We start from the raw sequence: 21,976 nt of genomic DNA, 5'->3' as shown, positions 1-21,976 counted from the left end.
TGCCAGCGTTAAACAAAGTGACTGTTTGTGAACTTAGAGGACATGTTCTACTCCTGCCAACAAATGTTGCCTCAAGCTAAATGTTAATATGTTCCCATCACTTAAATCTAAGGAAGGGGAAGAAATAGTTCCTTACACAACTATTTTCTTCTTAAACAGGGGACAGTCCAAAGTGAATGTTTCATATTCTCCACCTTCTCCACAAACATGAACGTCATACTTCTTAGAGAGCTGAGAGAAAAGGAAAAAAACAGGTAGTTAGAATAAGTGGTGCTCTTATACATAGTGTCAAATGTATTTTACTGAAATTGTATGTGTGTACAGGGCTTACAGTAACTTTCTCAATCTAGGTTTATCACTACACCTCCAAAAAAAGGAACAAACTCTAAAATGCACTGGATGTACTTGTAGGTTTCTGACTCTCCTCTACAGTACTTTATACGAACTGATTCATACTATTTTTAAAGTTCCAAAAATTACTGCCAGGTTGTTTTCCCTCTCTGCAATAGTTATACTTTACCGTCCAGCTAAAAAAATCTCATTGACTGCATCCCAGTAGAAATGAAGGATGTTGAAATAAGATTCCTTTAGGAAACTGGCTAGAAAATAACAATAACTTTTACATCCACTCCCAGATCTCATTATACAGTCTGTGAGATATCTTGTGTTGTAAACACTGACCAGAAGCTACTGAATTCAGCAAACATATTATAATATTATTATAGCAACACATTTTACAATTGTGCTCTAGGTATTTGTTGGCACAAACTCTTTCCTAAATCTTTAAGAAAGAGTTAATCCTGGCCCCACTGAAGTTAATTGCAAAACTCCTACTGACTTCAATGGAGCTGGGATTTCATCCTTAGAGGGGAAGAAACATTAGCCATTTTCTTTTGGTTACATCCCTGAACATTATTCATACTTTTTTTTTTTGCACTTTGTTATATATTTCCCTGATGGACAAGCCAGATACATCATACACAAAAGTAAATGTAACTGACTGAAAATAATACAATTTGTCTGTTTTTAATCATCCTAAATCCTCTATTTAGCAGTTTCTCACTTGAGGCCTGATCCAAAGTTTTGCTTGAGTAAAGAGCGAGGGCCAATCTCTTGAACAGTACATTCTAATTCTGTTTTAATAACACTGTACTGGTAGATGGTAACCATGCACCGTAGGAATTTAATTATGCTAAGAGCATGCATTAAATCTATGATACAGTAAAAATGCTAATTGGACACAGTACAAAGCTTTTCTAGACTCATGATTCCACTCCTGCACCTCATGATTTTGTGGTTATAATTTGACTTTTAAGTGGTCCTCATTCTTTTTAAGAAAGTTATAAACTTGTGCACTTGTATTATCCTTTAAGAAGTTCATCCTGCAATCGCTCCCTTTGAGGAATTTCCATTGACTTCACTGGGAGTTACGAGCACAGAGGGCTTGCAGGGTGAAATCCTAAATGAAATGCATATCACTTGTGAAAGGAAAGTTGACCTGGTTTTGGTATTTGTGCGTTGTTTTATTGAGTATTGGACAATTCTGTAATGAGTGCAATAAGGTTTCCTTGAATGGGAAGATTGGATGCCGGAATCAGCCCTGAAAGCTGATTTGAATGCACTGGGGGGAGTTGGGTCTGCGGTTTCCATCAGGGCAAATGGAGCTCATTGGATCAGGGCAGGATCCAGGGCCTTTTCCAGGCAGGTGACTGTACACTGGTCTAAAATGCTGCAGTGGAGTATACAGCAGGAACCCACCAGGCCTCCACAAGTTGACAAGGCCAGATGTGTGAAGCATCTGAAATGGATAGTATTGGCAATTAGTCACCAAAAAATCATATATGTTACCTGAATTATTCAGGGACAATAGGGTACACCTCTCTGACTGGGGAATGGATATATTTTTGACCAGTGTTAGGGAGGGAACTGTTAACTATGGCTAAGTCTACACTACAAACTAGGGGTGTGATGCCCGTACTTGTGCACACATACTCACGCCAGCTCTCATTGAGCTAGCACAAGTATAAATAGCAGTGTAGATGCAGTAGCACTGGTAGCGGCAGAGAAGGCCTGGCTGAGCCGGTCTGAGTACAAACCTGCCTGAAACCAGTGGGTATGTACTTGGCATGGCTCAGCTATGCTTCCACTGATGATACCAATGCTACTGGGGCTACATTGCTATTTCTATTTGTGCTAGCTCAGTGAGAGTTGGCAGGGGTATGTGTACATGAGCAGGGAATCAGATTCCTAGCTCGTAGTGTAAACGTAGTACATCTGGGTACACAGCTGGGGTGGGAGGGAGGCAGTCAAGCTAATTGCTGGTGCCTCCTCATGGCAAGTGTACAGTGGAGGTACTCATTCCACAGGAGATCTGATTCCCTGATAATAAGGAATTGGAAGAGGACTTAGTGGAAGGTATCCCCTAAAGAAGGTGGGGAATGGGCTTAGGACTTCTATTGTCTGGTAAAGTGAGGAGACAACCCCCTTTCCCTAGACCCTTAACCCTCAAATGAGGGGAAGGCAGTGGGCTGCCAGCAATGGACTAGGGCATGCTATGGCAGGGTTGGGCTGACATCAGCTCTCCACCAGGGGGAAATCATGACCTGCATTGTACATATTTTAGCTGGATAGTTCCCAGATGAGTTGAATTAATGAAGGTGTTGCCTAATTAAACCACATCACTTGCACCTTCTCTGTCTCTGTGTGTGCCCAAGACAATGGGGAAGTGTATCCTGAAAAGCAGTAACTCTGAAAAGAATTTAGGTGTCACAGGGGACAAGCAACTCAACATGAGCCCTCAGTGCAATGCAGTGACAAAAAAGGCTAATATGATCTTTGAATCGATAAACAGGGAAATAGTGAGTAGGAGTAAGAAGGTTTACTTGGTCCTGTCTGAGCACAGGGGTCCAGACTCAATGACTTCTCAAGGTCCCTTCCAGCGCTACATTTTTAAGATTCTACGATTCTAGTTTGTATTCTACATTGGTCATGACCAACACTGGAATACTATGTACAGTTCTGGGGTCAACATTTGAAAAAAAATGTTGAAAAACCAGAGAGGGTACAGAAAAGAGCCACAAAAATGATTCAAGGACTGGAGAGAATGAGAGACTTAAAGTATTTAATCTGTTTATCTTATCAAAAAAAGACTGAGAGATGACTTGTTTACACTGTACAGTACAAGTAACTTTGTGGGGAGAAAATACCAAGTAGTAACGGACTCTTTAATCTAGTGCAGAAAGAACCAGTGGCTAGAGGCTGAAGCCCAACAAATTCAAATAATAAATTAGGCACTTTTTGGGGTGGGGGGGGCGGTAACAGTAAGGGTGATTAACCATTGAAACAAAGTACCAAAGGGAGTGGTGGATTCTCCATGTCTTGAGCTCATCAAATCAAGACTAGATTCCTCTTTGGAAGATGTGCTTTAGTGAAACAGAAGTCAATGGGCTCAATACAAGGGTAATTAAATTAAATTAATGGCCAGTGATAAACAGGATGTCAGACAAGATATTACAATGGTCCTTCTGGCCTTAAAATCTGTTGTGTAATTTTTATTAATTATTATCATCATTGTCATTGTTGATCCAACTCCTTGTAACTTCAATTCAATTCTGAATCGTTGTAAACTATGCATCTGATGCTTAATGTGTTGAGCACCTCAGCTCCTTCCTTATACATGACAGAGCAACTGTCTGTATTTGTCTCTAATTGGAGTCAGATCTAAAATATTAGTCCCCCCTCTCCTTTTTTTCCCCAGACTAAAATTAATGCAACATTATTTTTATAAGCATTTAGTCTTACAGATTTATTTTCAGTGAAACTGTTTATATTTTACACAAGACTAAGGTTACTTTTATATTTGGGGATTAATTTTTACAATGCTACCAGAGGATTTCAGGTAATGGATATGTCTGATATGTTACAATAAAACTGTACTCGTATTCCTGAGTATGGAGAGTGATAGTTAAGCTTTCCATTTTCTTTAATAAGTATTTCTTTTAAAATATTTTTAACACATTTGGATGACTTGAGTCATCACCTTAGCATAAAGAACACCAGGGACTCTGCACACAGACATAAAAAAAAGAAAGTAGTAGAAAGAACTTAATCCTTTTACAGGATCAGAGATCACATTTTTAATCATAGCCCTTTGACACTGAATATGAAGCTGGAAAATGTTAAATATAATTTTGCTTGCACTCTCTTCAACCTTTTATTTCTGAAAAATATCTAATAGCTCAGACAAAGATTGTATCTGTCATAAAATTCTACAAGACTGTTTACTCATTTTGTGATGGAAAATTCAAATCTCATTTTAAATAAAGATAAAATTATTTTTTTTAAAGCCAATGTTATCACAGGCATTTCCTTCCTAAAGAGAGAATATCTCCATGTGTAAAAATAACCAAACATACATTTAATCAAGCTTTCATTTTCAAAAATTATACTCCTGACATACAAGACAGTTTCACCTGTCAAAAAGTGCAGCAAGGTTTTTATAGGACAAATCTATCAAAAATAATTAATGTTGATACAATAAGAATGGACAACTTACAAAACAGTTAGTCAGAACCTTTTATTCTTCCTCCTGCCAAGAGCTTCTGCTGCAATGAATACTAAATAGAGCTACTGAAAAATAAAATTAAGACACGGGTTTGTGTGTCTTAAAAAACAAAACAAAACAAAACAATGAAATGCGTGTATTTTTGAGGAACAAAAAAGTTTGTCTCGTTCTTTTCCTAGCTAAAAATTTTAGCCTAGCTAAAAATATTTCACAATGAGAATAAGGAATGAATGTTTACTGTGTAAGTTATTTCTAAAGTTGATGGTTCTTCTTTTAAGCCTCGAGTGCTGTGAGTTCTTCCTGGAAACCAACATCAAACACTTCAAAGCTGAGAGTCTAAATTTGCTGTCCTTGTTGGGAAATCCCAACTTTCAATGCCATTGGGCTTAGGATCATATTTGGTCCTGAACATTCTAAACTCCCAGTGAAGTCACCAGCAACTGAAGATACTAAGCACCTCAAAGGATCAGGCTCTTAATGTGCCTTTTAGAAGCAAAAGAAGCTGTGCAGTATTTTTCAAGCTGCCATCAGTGAGACAGGAACCAGCTTTCAAATACTTTAAAATACTAACATTTTTTACAGACTTGTGTTATCTTGTTTTGCTAGCTAGATCTGACATGCATAATAAATGTGACAATTCAATAAGAATAACTTTTAAAGCCAAACCGAAATTAAAGCCAAACCTCACAGTTGTAAGGTCAAAACAACCTCACCTCTCATTATATTTATAAATTACACTACTCAAGAAAAGTTGATATCCAGTCCAATTCTAAACCTAAAACAAATACCAGAGTATCATGGAAACTTTTACACTATATGAAATCCAGTATCAAACAAAGATACAAATAAATCTTTCATTTACATATACAAAGTGAAGCCCAGATACTCAATACAATTCATTCTCCTGCTATCCTGACCATGAAACTGCAGGGTAAAGGCAGAGTTTATCACAGAATTTTAGCAGTCAGAGATGGGAAAGGCCAATTCAATTACTTAATCCAACCTGCGGCAAGGGAAAGATTTTATAGCTCCCAGTCAGAGAACATATCAGGTATTAAACCTTTTATACACTTCATCTTCACCAGCAGGCCAAGTAGTAATAATTAAATTCTGGTGCAACTGTTCAAACCACAAACAATTTCTAATTCTCTATCAAGGAAAAATATTGTACAAGCAAATATTAGTGTTGCACACATTTTATTTTGATTTTTAAAAAGTTCTACACAGATTAGGTACAATCAATGGGTTCATGGCATGTTGCCAATAGAGCCATCTAGTTTAGCATCTTTGCTTTGGGCGTCTTTGGTACAAGGGAACTAGTTGAACAAAAGCGCAAATACAATAATCTCCATTTAACATAATTAATCAACACCTAGCTATTTAGAAAAAAATAATTCAAGAACTTGCCTTGTCACAATGAAATAATATAATTATTTTACTGTGCTGATAAAAATGACCCATGATTACGGCCGTACTTGACTTGCGATATTGTGAATATTGCAGATTCTGCAATATTAGGCTTCCACCATAATTTTGACAGCAGGAGTCCTGGACATCACAGGGCTGAGAGTGGGACTCTCCCGCTGTCAGCCCCAGGTGGCCACTCTCAGCCCCAGGCGGCCAACAGTGGGAGCCCCCACTATCCAGCCCGATATTTTCACTCTCAGCCCAGGCCTCTGCCCATGGAAAATTGCAGAAAAGTAATAATGGGCTTTATTACCGTAAATAATAAAGTCTGTTATTACTTTTCCGCAATTTTCCATGGTTTGTCCACAACTCAGTTGCAATTTTTTGACAATCATCCTGCAATTCACATAGGACCTTATCCATAATAAAATAGAAGACACAGAAGAACATCATTTCACTCATAACCTTAATATCCAGGATATAAATCAGAAAAGAACTATACAATTAATTCAAAGTTTGTTCCACTCAATAGATCTCACTTTAGCTAAAGTCCATTTTACAGTTAACCGGCATGAGAAATCACCTGACATTTAGTATCAAAGGGAGACCAATTTCTATCCCACACATATGGTTTGACTAAAACATATAAATTAAAGCTATAAGAAGTAGCTGAAAATCAGGTGACAACATGTTTTTCCAAATGGAAAATGAAGCACCAATGTAGGAATCTGCTACACACTTACTCATTTTAAAAGTAAGAGACAGTTATTTTATTTAACTTTATTAGCTAGAAAACTGTGTAATTCCAAACGTCTAATTAAATTACTTAGGCAGAGTCAATCTTTATTTGTCCAGTCTACACAGAAACTGGTTCTACAAAACCATAGCTAGAGAGTCTTCTAACTACTCTACACACAATTCTCTTCATACCTAAAATTGCGACATGAAAACATTTTGGCCTTGCTGGGTTCATTGGGGTGTACTTTTTCTATTGCTCTAGGATGAAGTTTTGAAATCAGAGAAATAATACTGTAGGACCATGCTCTAAATACTGACCTCTGACATCAAAATAATTGACATTTATGAATGAATTTTGAACTGTAATGGTCAACAGACTACTTTCAACCAACCATGAATCAATAAAAGTACCATGTAAGTAACAATCCTGTGCGGAAACTCCTCACATATTCAACAATGGCACTTTTCAGGGCAGTGAGGTTTGATAATTCTTCATGGAAAGAAAGTCACTTAATTTTTAAATAGATGTTTGAAGTTTTAACTTGGTAGCAGCATTCTCTCAATAACATAGGGTGGCAACATTCTCCTTTTGTTCCACTCTGCACAAATTGGAACCCTACAGGGAGCTGCAGGATAGTTACTACTGCAGGACTGGGACAGATATGGCTCAATAAACTCCACCCTGAATGTAAGGAAGGGAAAGTAGCCCTCTGGCAAAGAGATTTCAGAGATGGGCAGATCATGAAAGAAGAAATCTTAAGACCAGCCAAGCTGAGAGAAAGAAGGGTCAACTAGAAGTGCCTGGCATTCTGACACCTTCTTTACAGAGGTAATCGCCACCGAAACCGATGTTTTCGTTGACAGCAATGGCAGGAATAAGGTTAAAAGGGGGGTCACATCAATATTTAGTTTATGTCCCATGAAGGTAATGAATTGGATACCGAAGAGTACGCATCGGTAAGACCCTTTAAAATCCAGATATCAAGGGCTACAAAAAAAACCCATCCACTGGTGGGATGTATTGCAGAAATGGCTGCTAAATGGACACTCACTGAACTGACACTATTCAGGTAGTCTAGTATATGTCTAACATCTGTATTATCAGGAGATAGCTGACGAGATTCTGCCCAGATTGAAAACCTTTTCTATTTTGCTGCATAAGTGACTCTGGTGGAATCACCAGAATGGCTTGGACATCTCAGCAACAAACTCTTTCTTCATTGCTCAACCAGAGATCATCTGTGTCGTTAGGTAAAGAGCTTGCAAGTTTGGGTGCGGTGATTTCCCCTGATTTTGAGACAAAAGATCTTCACCCAGAGGTAGTAAGAATTAATGAAAATCTTTGTTTCAGCACTGCCTTGGCCAGGTAAATGCTATGAGGCTGCTTTGTCTCTTCTGAGCTTCCTGATCATCCTAGGAATCAGAGGGACTGGATGAAAAACATACAGCAAATGGTTCGACATGGAAGAAAGGCATCTGTGTCAGAACCTGGAATAAAATCTCTTCCATCTGATGTTTAGAGTGGTTGCAAGTCTGTTATTGGGTATCCCCACTGACGGAAGCTTCCTTGCAGAACACCCCTTTTTATTGAGCATTTGTGATGGTCTATGAAGTTCCTATTGAGGGAATTCATAATAGTGTTCCTCAACCCTGAGAGATGAAAGGCCTTTAGGAAGATATTGCTCTTTATCCAGAAAGAGATTGCTCTCCGGCACAGCTGAGATGACATTGCACCTCCCTGCTTGTTCCAATAAAATATAGTAATGGCATTGTCAGTGAGAACTTGAAAATGAACATCTCGCAGGCCCGATACCTCAAAGTTCCTGCATATTTATATGGAATGAAAATTCCAGAGGCATCCAAAGGGCTTGAGCCTGAAGTTTGCCCAGATGGGTCCCCAACATCTAATGGACACATCTGCTATCAATGTCATACTTGGCTCTGGTGGCAGGAACGGAACCCCTATGCATACATTCTAAGGGTCTCACACACTCACCCAGGCATGCAAATGAGTATGTCCAGTGAATGTCTGCTCGGACAATAGCCAGGCCTGCAGACATTTGAGGTGAATTCTGGCATGTTAAGTCATGTACATGCACAAGACCATATGTCCCAAGAGCTGTAGACAAGAATGCACTGTTGTTCTCAAGTTGGTCTTGAGCTCTCAGACAGAGGCTATGAATTGGAACCTGTCCATCGGGAGGTAGGCCATGGCAGTCCTGGTACTGATATCAGTCCCTATGAAACTTATTCACTGTGTTTGATGTAATTTTGATTTCTGTACATTCAGTTTTAGACCTAGACAACAGAACAGATGTTTGACAAAACATTTCGACTCACCATCCCGATGAGTCGAAAGAATAGTAAATATGGCAGGCGACCAGCTTGGCTTAATGGTGAAATCCTAGCGGATCTTAAACATAAAAAAGAGGCTCACAAGAAGTGGAAGGTTGGACATATGACCAGGGAAGAGTATAAAAATATTGCTCGGGCATGTAGGAATGATATCAGGAGGGCCAAATCGCACCTGGAGCTGCAGCTAGCCAGAGATGTCAAGAGTAACAAGAAGGGTTTCTTCAGGTATGTTGGCAACAAGAAGAAAGCCAAGGAAAGTGTGGGCCCCTTACTGAATGAGGGAGGCAACCTAGTGACAGAGGATGTGGAAAAAGCTAATGTACTCAATGCTTTTTTTGCCTCTGTTTTCACTAACAAGGTCAGCTCCCAGACTGCTGCGCTGGGCATCGTAAAATGGGGAAGAGATGGCCAGCCCTCTGTGGAGATAGAGGTGGTTAGGGACTATTTAGAAAAGCTGGACATGCACAAGTCCATGGGGCCGGACGAGTTGCATCCGAGAGTGCTGAAGGAATTGGCGGCTGTGATTGCAGAGCCATTGGCCATTATCTTTGAAAACTCGTGGCGAACGGGGGAAGTCCCGGATGACTGGAAAAAAGCTAATGTAGTGCCAATCTTTAAAAAAGGGAAGGAGGAGGATCCTGGGAACTACAGGCCAGTCAGCCTCACCTCAGTCCCTGGAAAAATCATGGAGCAGGTCCTCAAAGAATCAATTCTGAAGCACTTGCATGAGAGGAAAGTGATCAGGAACAGCCAGCATGGATTCACCAAGGGAAGGTCATGCCTGACTAATCTAATCGCCTTTTATGATGAGATTACTGGTTCTGTGGATGAAGGGAAAGCGGTGGATGTATTGTTTCTTGACTTTAGCAAAGCTTTTGACATGGTATCCCACAGTATTCTTGTCAGCAAGTTAAGGAAGTATGGGCTGGATGAATGCACTATAAGGTGGGTAGAAAGCTGGCTAGATTGTCGGGCTCAATGGGTAGTTATCAATGGCTCCATGTCTAGTTGGCAACCGGTATCAAGTGGAGTGCCCCAAGGGTCGGTCCTGGGGCCGGTTTTGTTCAATATCTTCATAAATGATCTGGAGGATGGTGTGGATTGCACTTTCAACAAATTTGCGGATGATACTAAACTGGGAGGAGTGGTAGATACGCTGGAGGGGAGGAATAGGATACAGAAGGACCTAGACAAATTGGAGGATTGGGCCAAAAGAAAACTGATGAGGTTCAATAAGGATAAGTGCAGGGTCCTGCACTTAGGACGGAAGAACCCAATGCACAGCTACAGACTAGGGACCGAATGGCTAGGCAGCAGTTCTGCGGAAAAGGACCTAGGGGTGACAGTGGACGAGAAGCTGGATATGAGTCAGCAGTGTGCCCTTGTTGCCAAGGCGGCCAATGGCATTTTGGGATGTATAAGTAGGGGCATAGCGAGCAGATCGAGGGACGTGATCGTTCCCCTCTATTTGACATTGGTGAGGCCTCATCTGGAGTACTGTGTCCAGTTTTGGGCCCCACACTTCAAGAAGGATGTGGATAAATTGGAAAGAGTCCAGCAAAGGGCAACAAAAATGATTAGGGGTCTGGAACACATGAGTTATGAGGAGAGGATGAGGGAGCTGGGATTGTTTAGCCTGCAGAAGAGAAGAATGAGGGGGGATTTGATAGCTGCTTTCAACTACCTGAAAGGGGGTTCCAAAGAGGATGGCTCTAGACTGTTCTCAATGGTAGCAGATGACAGAACGAGGAGTAATGGTCTCAAGTTGCAGTGGGGGAGGTTTAGATTGGATATTAGGAAAAACTTTTTCACTAAGAGGGTGGTGAAACACTGGAATGCGTTACCTAGGGAGGTGGTAGAATCTCCTTCCTTAGAGGTTTTTAAGGTCAGGCTTGACAAAGCCCTGGCTGGGATGATTTAACTGGGAATTGGTCCTGCTTCGAGCAGGGGGTTGGACTAGATGACCTTCTGGGGTCCCTTCCAACCCTTATATTCTATGATTCTATGAAAAAGGATGCTGTTATGGATGGCAGACCTTGACCCTTCCTGAACTAGCCAATCGCCTAGGTCAGGAAATATTTGAACTCCTAAATGACACAGACAGTCTGCTACTGCTATCATAAGCTTGGAAAACACCCTGGGGGCTGATGATGAATAGCACTGTGTATTGGTAATGCATGATGGGTACCATGAACTGAAGATATTTTCAGTGGCTGGAATGTATTTCCACATGACAAGAAGCATCTTGCAGGTTACTGGCAAACATCAATTTCCAATCTTCAAGGAAGGGACAATAGATGCCACAATGACCATTCTAAATTTCATCTTTTTGATAAATTCAATCAGATTTCTTAAAACCAGAATGGGTCAAACCCATCTCTTTGTGAGAATCAGGAAGTAGCAGGAAAAGAAGCCTTTACCTCTGTGTCGGTAAGGAGCTTCCTCTATTCCTCCCAATTCCAATAGAGACTGTAATTCTTGATCTAAAACAGTCTTGTAAGACAGGTTCCTGAAAAGGTATGGGGAAGATGGATTGGGGAAAGGGAGGAGGGTGAGCTGGATAACATAACCCACCTTTACTGTGCTGATGACCCACTTGTCTGATTCAATCTCTGCCAATGCATTGTAAAAGAGAAAGAGGTACTTCCACAATGCAGGGTTTAGATGTATGTAGAAGATGAGACATTGTCCTCAACTGAAATATCAAACTGACTGCTTCAAAGTCATCAAAGTCTGGTGTACAAAGGTCTGTTGTGGATGATGCCAATGGGCAATGTCTGGGAGACTTAGATCTCCTTCTAAAGGCATCTTGAAATTTCTGATGGTGCTAAGATCTGTACTCTGTTTGGGACTTGAACTGCTTCCTCTTATTTACTGGAGTGTAGATACCCAGTGATCGAAGGGCTGTGCAAGAATCTTTCAACATATACATGGCTAGGCAGCCAGAAGGCCCCTTTGGGATGCACTGCCTTCTTGAGAAGATGTATTTTAAGGAAAAAATCCCTCTGTTTTTTCATTCTTGTCTCAAAGGAGGTACAAATAGGACATTTGTCCCTCATGTCGCTCACCTAAGCAGATTAGGCAACTTTGGTGCTTATCACTAACAGGGGTGAGGTTAGTTTAAACTAACTTACTCACTACACTAAACTAACCTACAACTATATACACAATTTTTTTTTTCTTTTTTACAAAGGCTGTCTAGCCAAAGCTCAGAAGCAGCAGGGAGCTCCACCTCTCACCAGGAGCAGTAAGAAAAAACTGAGGAGGAAGCAGCACCATGCCCCTTTATTCCCTTGGTTCTCTCATATCCAATGTATCTTCTCTTCTTCCCCTCTCCTCTCATCATTTGGTTATTATGGAAATGTTTCCCAAAGACAAAAGCTTTCCATCGTAATCTTTGGTTTAACCTACCTTTCTCAGAAAGCTCATTTCACAGCCATGCTCCACCAGCAAAAAGGGCTAATGCTTTGGTTTGATAAAGACTTCACAAATTAAAGTAAGTAAATAGCTTCTTATATCTGCTATTAGTGGTATCTCCACTGAGGACGGGGAGAGAGGAAAATAGTGTTTTGTGGGTTTTTTATGTAACAACCCAACCCTGATGCTTTTAATTCTGGTCAGAAAACATCAGAGTTGGGGCAAAAAGGTGGCATCACAGTCACATATATGTAATTTCCTCCTCTGCGATATGGCACAATGACAGCACTGCAGGCCCATTCTGCCACTCTCCACACCAGGAGACTCTTGATTTTAAGTGCTTTCCATGGGCTGAGCCAGAATCTCCCAAGGAAAGAAGAAGAAAACAGGAAGTGGAACCCTCTACATTTAAACATGACTAGCCTCTACGGACTCAGCTAGATTAATCTAATATATGGCTGGAACATAAACCATAGAGACTAGAGGTGTGCATTTATAAAATTATTCACCCTTCTTGCCTATCAGAAATCAGAGCGTAGAGACAATAGGGCATGTTGGGTGCATAGTGCCTCTCACTTTGTAACTGCAGCCACAAAGGGTTTTCACAGTGGGAGTGTGGCCTGGAAAGAAAGGGTGGTTCAGTGGTTAGTGTGTGAGCCTGGGACTTGGGAGACCTCAGTTCAGTTCCCTCCTACACCACAGATTTTATGCGTGGCCTTAAGCAAGTCACTTTGTTCAAGATTTTCTAAGGTACCTGGCACCTATCTCCACCTCTAGTGGGATTTTCAAAAGCATCTAAGCAAGTTAGGCACCCAACTCACATTAATTTCAGTGAGAGCTAGGTGCCTACCCTGCTTAGGTGCTATTCATAAAATCCCAATAGATGCATATCTGCATCTTTAGGTGACTAAACACCATTGAAAATCTGGCCTGTAGTCTCTATGTGCCTCAGTTCCCTCATCTGTAAAATGGATGTACCTCACAACCTAGCTGGCAGAAGGCTTACATATATAAAATCTTGTGAGGCACTCAAATAGTGCAGTCATGGTGGGTTATATAAATATCTTAGATATACAGGACTGGGATGAGAGGAGCACAAACAGCAGCAATGAAAGAGGAGAGCCTGGAGATGGCCTCTATTATCACAGCTCCAGGGTAACTGGGGAAGTGTGTCTGAAATGGCTCCTCAGAAAGAGACATTCTGCCCCGAGGGAATAAGGAGCCTCTGGGCTCCTCCTGCCAAGGGGGTCTGTGAGAGATGCAGCCTTATTAATGGAGTTAATATGGTATTTTCCTTTGTTTGGCTCAGGCATCAAGTCCCCTCTCGGCCCCCTCACCGTGATGTCTGGGCTCTCTCCTTATCCCTTCATGTCTGTCAGTGTTTCTGATGTGAAAGATTTCATCAGGTTGCTAGAAAATAAGATTTTTAAAATCATAAACCCAAGCATTTATCTTCAGTTTGTAGTTAATGCTTCAGTTTCATTAGGTCTTAAAGGCACCTATCTGGTAAAAGTAATTTATTTGTGCTGACTTTTATAGCATGCACAAAAAGAGCTGCAGAACAATGTTAGCTGTGTGAGCTTACTCATGATGTCCTGCCAACTTATTTCAATAATCTGCTGGAGGGATACCCTGATAAGAAGTTAGTTCTGTCCTTTATACCCAGTCAGCCCTTGCCTTTCTTTTGAGATGGTCAACAAGGAGCCAACTGTAATGAGTTTTTGTGATGCATCAACCAGTATACTAGGAGCTGCAATGCGACTGCCAATCTCATTTTACACAGGTCATTGAACAGATATCAGACAGTAATGACTTCTGGTCACTACTACTATGTGCTGCATTCATAGCAGTGACCTAGAGATGAAATGTTCTCTACTTCATTACCAGTTACATTATGCTCCAAGCTCACATTTTTGGTAAGAATTACTTTGAAACTTTGGATACCATAGACAACGAGGATTGAGAAAAATGTTTGAGGCAAATAAAATAATCAAAAAGGACTAATACCCCCATCATTTTTATCTCTCTTATTCACACATACAGAGTAAATATTGGAAATATGTTTGCTTCTATAAGCAAAATTATTTAAAATCAATTATTGAATGGTCATGCAATAGTTTGAAGACACAATTATTATGTTGTTAAAAATAGTTCCCATTTTCTTATTCACCAAGGAGTAAGCTCCTCAGATCATGTAACTGGTCGTAGAGCAGCGGCTCCAAACTGTGGGTTGGGACACCAAAGTGAGTTGTGACCCCATTTTAATGGGGTTGCCAGTACAGTCTTAGACTTGCTGGGGCCAAAACCAAAACCTGAGGGCTTCAGCCTTGGGCAGCAGGGCTCAGGTGACAGGCCCCTGCCTGGGGCTGAAGCCTTTGGGCTTTGGCTTTAACCCCCCCACCCAGGTGGGTGGGGCTCAGGCTTTGGCCTCCCCACCTGGGGTGGTGGGGCTCAAGCGGGCTCAGGCTCCAGTGTCTCCCCTCCCCCCCGGGGTTGTGTAGTAATTTTTGTTGTCAGAAGGGGGTCACGGTGCAATGAAGTTTGAAAGCCCCTATCACAGCTATTGGTCATGGAACAATGCCAATGTGCAATAGTTGATGATATGGCCCTCTTTGTTCACAAGGATGAAGTTTCTGTTGTGGAACAACATACATAAATTTGTTGTCGCTATTATGCAACTAATTAATATATTGACACTTAAAATACATAGGAAAAACAACATAGGAAAGGCTTAGTTTTCATTTGTGTTTGTCTCTCTTTCCCTCTCTCCTGCTTCCACCTCTCACTTTGTTTCTTACCAGAGACACCCTTCTTGCTCCCAGAGATTGGTCAGCTCCATCCTACCATCTTTCCTCTTATTGTCTGGGTTCACTGACACAGCACCCCATTTCTATGGCATCTTCCAACTCCAATTAATCTAGCAGGGTTTCAACAGCAAGACATTATTCCTCTACTCTCCCTTACTAAGTACCCCAAGCTCCAGTTCGTTTTGCTTTTTGTGCACATTCTGAGCTGAAGTACATTATTCATAATTCCATAATCACCACAAAAGTATCTTATTACTTCCTTTGCAAACAGTTATCAGGATCCTGTAGAAACAGCTTCTGCATAATGGAAACATTGTTTTTAAGAAAAAAGAAAAGGAGTACTTGTGGCACCTTAGAGACTAACCAATTTATTTGAGCATGAGCTTTCGTGAGCTACAGCTCACTTCATCGGATGCGTACTGTGGAAACTGCAGCAGACTTTATATACACACAGAGAATATGAAACAATACCTCCTCCCACCCCACTGTCCTGCTGGTAATAGCTTATCTAAAGTGATCATCAGGTTGGGCCATTTCCAGCACAAATCCAGGTTTTCTCACCCTCCACCCCCCCACACAAATTCACTCTCCTGCTGGTGATAGCCCATCCAAAGTGACAACTCTTTACACAATGTGCATGATAATCAAGTTGGGCCATTTCCTGCACAAATCCAGGTTCTCTCACCCCCTCACCCCCCTCCCAAAAACCACACACACAAACTCACTATCCTGCTGGTAATAGCTCATCCAAAGTGACCACTCTCCCTACAATGTGCATGATAATCAAGGGGGGCCATTTCCAGCACAAATCCAGGTTTTCTCACACCCCCCCCCACCCCCATACACACACAAACTCACTCTCCTGCTGGTAATAGCTCATCCAAACTGACCACTCTCCAAGTTTAAATCCAAGTTAAACCAGAACATCTGGGGGGAGGGGGTAGGAAAAAACAAGGGGAAATAGGTTATCTTGCATAATGACTTAGCCACTCCCAGTCTCTATTTAAGCCTAAATTAATAGTATCCAATTTGCAAATGAATTCCAATTCAGCAGTTTCTCGCTGGAGTCTGGATTTGAAGTTTTTTTGTTTTAAGATAGCGACCTTCATGTCTGTGATTGCGTGACCAGAGAGATTGAAGTGTTCTCCGACTGGTTTATGAATGTTATAATTCTTGACATCTGATTTGTGTCCATTTATTCTTTTACGTAGAGACTGTCCAGTTTGACCAATGACTTGTACAGATACAGACAGACATCATCTTCCTTTCCAAATGCAAACAGATGGACATCGTACCAAAAGGACTGAAGGAAAAAAATCCATTACAATCTACATACCACACAGACTATGCTGACAGCTTGTGCCACACGCTCTCAAAGAAACTGCGGAATCACCTGATCAACATCCTCTACAGCAAACAGGGAAAGATTAAGAATGAGCTCTCAAAAATGGATACTCTCATAAAAAACCAACCTTCCACACAAACTTCCTCGTGGCTGGATTTTACTAAAACTAGACAAGCCATTTACAACGCACACTTTGCTTCTCTACAAAAGAAAAAGGACACTAAACTTTCTAAACTACTACAAGCTACAAGGGGCCACAGCAATGGTTCCCTCAACCCACCTAGCAATATTGTTAACCTATCCAACTATACTCTTAGCCCAGCAGAAGCAGCTGTTCTATCTCGGGGCCTCTCCTTCTGCCCCTCCACCCCCACGAACATGATACAGTTCTGTGGTGACCTAGAATCCTATTTTCGACGTCTCCGACTCAAGGAATATTTCCAAAATACCTCTGAACAACATACTAATCCACAGAGGTCTCCCTACCAACACTACAGAAAGAGGGATTCTAGGTGGACTCCTCCTGAAGGTCGAAACAGCAGACTGGACTTCTACATAGAGTGCTTCCGCCGACGTGCACGGGCTGAAATTGTGGAAAAGCAGCATCACTTGCCCCATAACCTCAGCCATGCGGAACGCAATGCCATCCACAGCCTCGGAAACAACTCTGACATCATAATCAAAAAGGCTGACAAAGGAGGTGCTGTTGTCATCATGAATAGGTCGGAATATGAACAAGAGGCTGCTCGGCAGCTCTCCAACACGAGTTTCTACAAGCCATTACCCTATGATCCCACTGAGAGTTACCAAAAGCAACTACAGCATTTGCTCAAGAAACTTCCTGAAAAAGCACAAGATCAAATCCGCACAGACACACCCCTGGAACCCCGACCTGGGATATTCTATCTACTACACAAGATCCATAAACCTGGAAATCCTGGGCGCCCCATCATCTCAGGCATTGGCACCCTGACAGCAGGATTGTCTGGCTATGTAGACTCCCTCCTCAGGCCCTACGCCACCAGCACTCCCAGCTACCTTCGAGACACCACTGACTTCCTGAGGAAACTTCAATCCATCGGTGATCTTCCTGATAACACCATCCTGGCCACTATGGATGTAGAAGCCCTCTACACCAACATTCCACACATAGATGGACTACAAGCCGTCAGGAACACTATCCCCGATAATGTCACGGCTAACCTGGTGGCTGAACTTTGTGACTTTGTCCTTACCCATAACTATTTCACATTTGGGGACAATGTATACCTTCAGATCAGCGGCACTGCTATGGGAACCCGCATGGCCCCACAGTATGCCAACATTTTTATGGCTGATTTAGAACGCTTCCTCAGCTCTCGTCCCCTAAAGCCCCTACTCTACTTGCGCTATATTGATGACATCTTCATCATCTGGACCCATGGAAAAGAAGCCCTTGAGGAATTCCACCATGATTTCAACAATTTCCATCCCACCACCAACCTCAGCCTGGTCCAGTCCACACAAGAGATCCACTTCCTGGACACTACAGTGCTAATAAACGATGGTCACATAAACACCACCCTATACCGGAAACCTACTGACCGCTATTCCTACCTGCATGCCTCCAGCTTTCACCCTGACCACACCACACGATCCATCGTCTACAGCCAAGCTCTGCGATACAACTGCATTTGCTCCAACCCCTCAGACAGAGATAAACACCTACAAGATCTCTGTCAAGCTTTCTTACAACTACAGTACCCACCTGCAGAAGTAAAGAAACAGATTGATAGAGCCAGAAGAGTTCCCAGAAGTTACCTACTACAGGACAGGCCTAACAAAGAAAATAACAGAACGCCACTAGCCGTCACCTTCAGCCCCCAACTAAAACCCCTCCAACGCATTATTAAGGATCTACAACTTATCCTGAAGGATGACCCAACACTCTCACAAATCTTGGGAGACAGGCCAGTCCTTGCCTACAGACAGCCCCGCAACCTGAAGCAAATACTCACCAACAACCACATACCACACAACAGAACCACTAACCCAGGAACTTATCCTTGCAACAAAGCCCGTTGCCAATTGTGCCCACATATCTATTCAGGGGACACCATCACAGGGCCTAATAACATCAGCCACACTATCAGAGGCTCGTTCACCTGCACATCCACCAATGTGATATATGCCATCATGTGCCAGCAATGCCCCTCTGCCATGTACATTGGTCAAACTGGACAGTCTCTACATAAAAGAATAAATGGACACAAATCAGATGTCAAGAATTATAACATTCATAAACCAGTCGGAGAACACTTCAATCTCTCTGGTCACGCAATCACAGACATGAAGGTCGCTATCTTAAAACAAAAAAACTTCAAATCCAGACTCCAGCGAGAAACTGCTGAATTGGAATTCATTTGCAAATTGGATACTATTAATTTAGGCTTAAATAGAGACTGGGAGTGGCTAAGTCATTATGCAAGGTAACCTATTTCCCCTTGTTTTTTCCTACACCCCCCCCCCCCGATGTTCTGGTTTAACTTGGATTTAAACTTGGAGAGTGGTCAGTTTGGATGAGCTATTACCAGCAGGAGAGTGAGTTTGTGTGTGTATGGGGGTGGGGGTGTGTGTGAGAAAACCTGGATTTGTGCAGGAAATGGCCCAACTTGATTATCATGCACATTGTGTAAAGAGTTGTCACTTTGGATGGGCTATCACCAGCAGGAGAGTGAATTTGTGGGGGGGGGGGGTGGAGGGTGAGAAAACCTGGATTTGTGCTAGAAATTGCCCAACCTGATGATCACTTTAGATAAGCTATTACCAGCAGGACAGTGGGGTGGGAGGAGGTATTGTTTCATATTCTCTGTGTGTATATAAAGTCTGCTGCAGTTTCCACGGTACGCATCCGATGAAGTGAGCTGTAGCTCACAAAAGCTCATGCTCAAATAAATTGGTTAGTCTCTAAGGTGCCACAAGTACTCCTTTTCTTTTTGCGAATACAGACTAACACGGCTGTTACTCTGAAACCTGTCATTGTTTTTAAGTGAACTTCAGAAGTCAGTGGGAAAAAATAAACCACTTTAGTGTTTATTATGGCCTTAAACTACATATAACTGTATATCATTACCTTTGGCCCCCAAAGAGTTTCCAAATAATGAACATAGTGAATTTACCATTCCCAAGCCATCTCCACTGCATCCTGTGTACTACACACACGTAGCTAACTCATCCTGGTCACTCATCCTGGTGAGTTCAGATTACCATGTAGAGTGAGCACACACAGAAAGTTCATTCCAGTTTTAAAGATATTACAGTTTCCAGTGATATTCCCGCATGTTAAAATGGGGAGTGTCACCAGAGCCGTTAATAACTCTAAAACTAGAATAAACGTTTTACTTGTAAGTATGGGCTGATCTACACAGCGCTGGCAAAGCGCGCCAGAGAGGTGTGGATTTGTAAGCACATTAACGTGCCATACTTTTCCCTACCCCTGGGTAGATCTTGCTGGCACACTTTAAAAAGTACCTTTGAAACAGGACTACGTTAATGTGAGCTATGTACCTTTTAGAATGTGCCAACAGGGTCTAGATGAGGCAGTTAGACTGCAGCATGTTAGAGCGGTTTATAAATCACACCCCTCTGGTGCACTTGTCAGCACTATGCAGTCAGAGACGTATAGTAGTAAAGTATGGTGGCAGTCCCAGAATGGGACAATGGAGCAAAGTAGTGGCAGAAGAGGTTCAAGTATAAATAAGCGAAGTAAAGCAATGAGAGAAGGGATAAAACACATTTTAAGTGTACCCAATCTATACAGTTTCTTTCACATAAATGACAAAGTGAAACCGTGGAAGGGAAACAGAGATTTCTAACCCTCACCAATGTCACTTTTCGAGGCTTACACAGATCCCTACCTTCATAGAATCATAGAATATCAGGGTTGGAAGGGACCTCAGGAGGTCATCTAGTCCAACCCCTTGCTCAAAGCAGGACCAATCCCCAAATAAATCATCCCAGCCAGGGCTTTGTCAAGCCTGATCTTAAAAACTTCAAAGGAAGGAGATTCCACCACCTCCCTAGGTAACGCATTCCAGTGCTGCACCAAAACCTCCTAGTGAAAAAGTTTTTCCTAATATCCAACCTAAACCTCCCCCACTGCAACTTGAGACCATTACTCCTTGTTCTGTCCTCTTCTACCACTGAGAATAGTCTAGAACCATCCTCTCTGGAACCACCTCTCAGGTAGTTGAAAGCAGCTATCAAATCCCCCCTCATTCTTCTCTTCCGCAGACTAAACAATCCCAGTTCCCTCAGCCTCTCCTCATAAGTCATGTGTTCCAGTCCCCTAATCATTTTTGTTGCCCTCCGCTGGACTCTTTCCAATTTATCCACATCCTTCTTGTAGTGTGGGGCCCAAAACTGGACACAGTACTCCAGATGAGGCCTCACCAATGTCGAATAGAGGGGAACGATCACATCCCTCGATCTGCTAGCAATGCCCCTACATATACATCCCAAAATACCATTTGTCTTCTCGGCAACAAGGGCACACTGTTGACTCATATCCAGCTTCTCGTCCACTGTAACCCCTAGGTCCTTTTCTGCAGAACTGCTGCCTAGCCATTCGGTCCAAAGTCTGTAGCGGTGCATGGGATTCTTCCGTCCTAAGTGCAGGACTCTGCACTTGTCCTTGTTGAACCTCATCAGTGATTCACTATTTAAACTGTTCCTGTATGACTTTATCATGATGCAAAATGTTCTGCTATAAACACAATATTGTAGCTATAGATTCTGGTCATGTTTCTATGGCATCCCACTGCATACGTTGGCTAGATTGTCGGGCTCAACGGGTAGTGATCAATGACTCCATGTCTAGTTGGCAGCTGGTGTCAAGTGGAGTGCCCCAGGGGTCGGTCCTGGGGCCGGTTTTGTTCAATATCTTCATAAATGATCTGGAGGATGGTGTGGATTGCACTCTCAGCAAATCTGCGGATGATACTAAACTGGGAGGAGTGGTAGATACGCTGGAGGGCAGGGATAGGATACAGAGGGACCTAGACAAATTGGAGGATTGGGCCAAAAGAAATCTGATGAGGTTCAATAAGGATAAGTACAGGGTCCAGCACTTAGGATGGAAGAATCCCATGCACAGCTACAGACTAGGGACCAAATGGCTAGGCAGCAGTTCTGCGGAAAAGGACCTAGGGGTGACAGTGGACGAGAAGCTGGATATGAGTCAGCAGTGTGCCCTTGTTGCCAAGGCGGCCAATGGCATTTTGGGATGTATAAGTAGGGGCATAACGAGCAGATCGAGGGACGTGATTGTCCCCCTCTATTCGACATTGGTGAGGCCTCATCTGG

At 42.2% G+C, this 21,976-nt stretch overlaps 1 protein-coding gene across 7 annotated transcripts in view; it reads right to left on the bottom strand.

The window, feature by feature from the left end:
- DPH6 (diphthamine biosynthesis 6) overlaps positions 1-21,976 on the bottom strand; it is a 376,392-nt gene that overhangs the window by 223,375 nt on the left and 131,041 nt on the right. For all 7 annotated transcript variants that reach the window (XM_048854100.2, XM_048854094.2, XM_048854095.2 and 4 more), the window contains one exon: positions 137-231. In XM_048854100.2, the coding sequence (XP_048710057.1) occupies positions 137-231 (95 nt within the window). The remainder of the gene's footprint in view (positions 1-136; positions 232-21,976) is intronic.

The sequence above is a fragment of the Caretta caretta genome, chromosome 6 (genome assembly GCF_965140235.1).
Source record: "Caretta caretta isolate rCarCar2 chromosome 6, rCarCar1.hap1, whole genome shotgun sequence".
In the NCBI taxonomy this organism is placed as follows: Eukaryota; Metazoa; Chordata; order Testudines; family Cheloniidae; genus Caretta; species Caretta caretta.
This window is presented reverse-complemented; position numbering and strand designations above follow the sequence as displayed.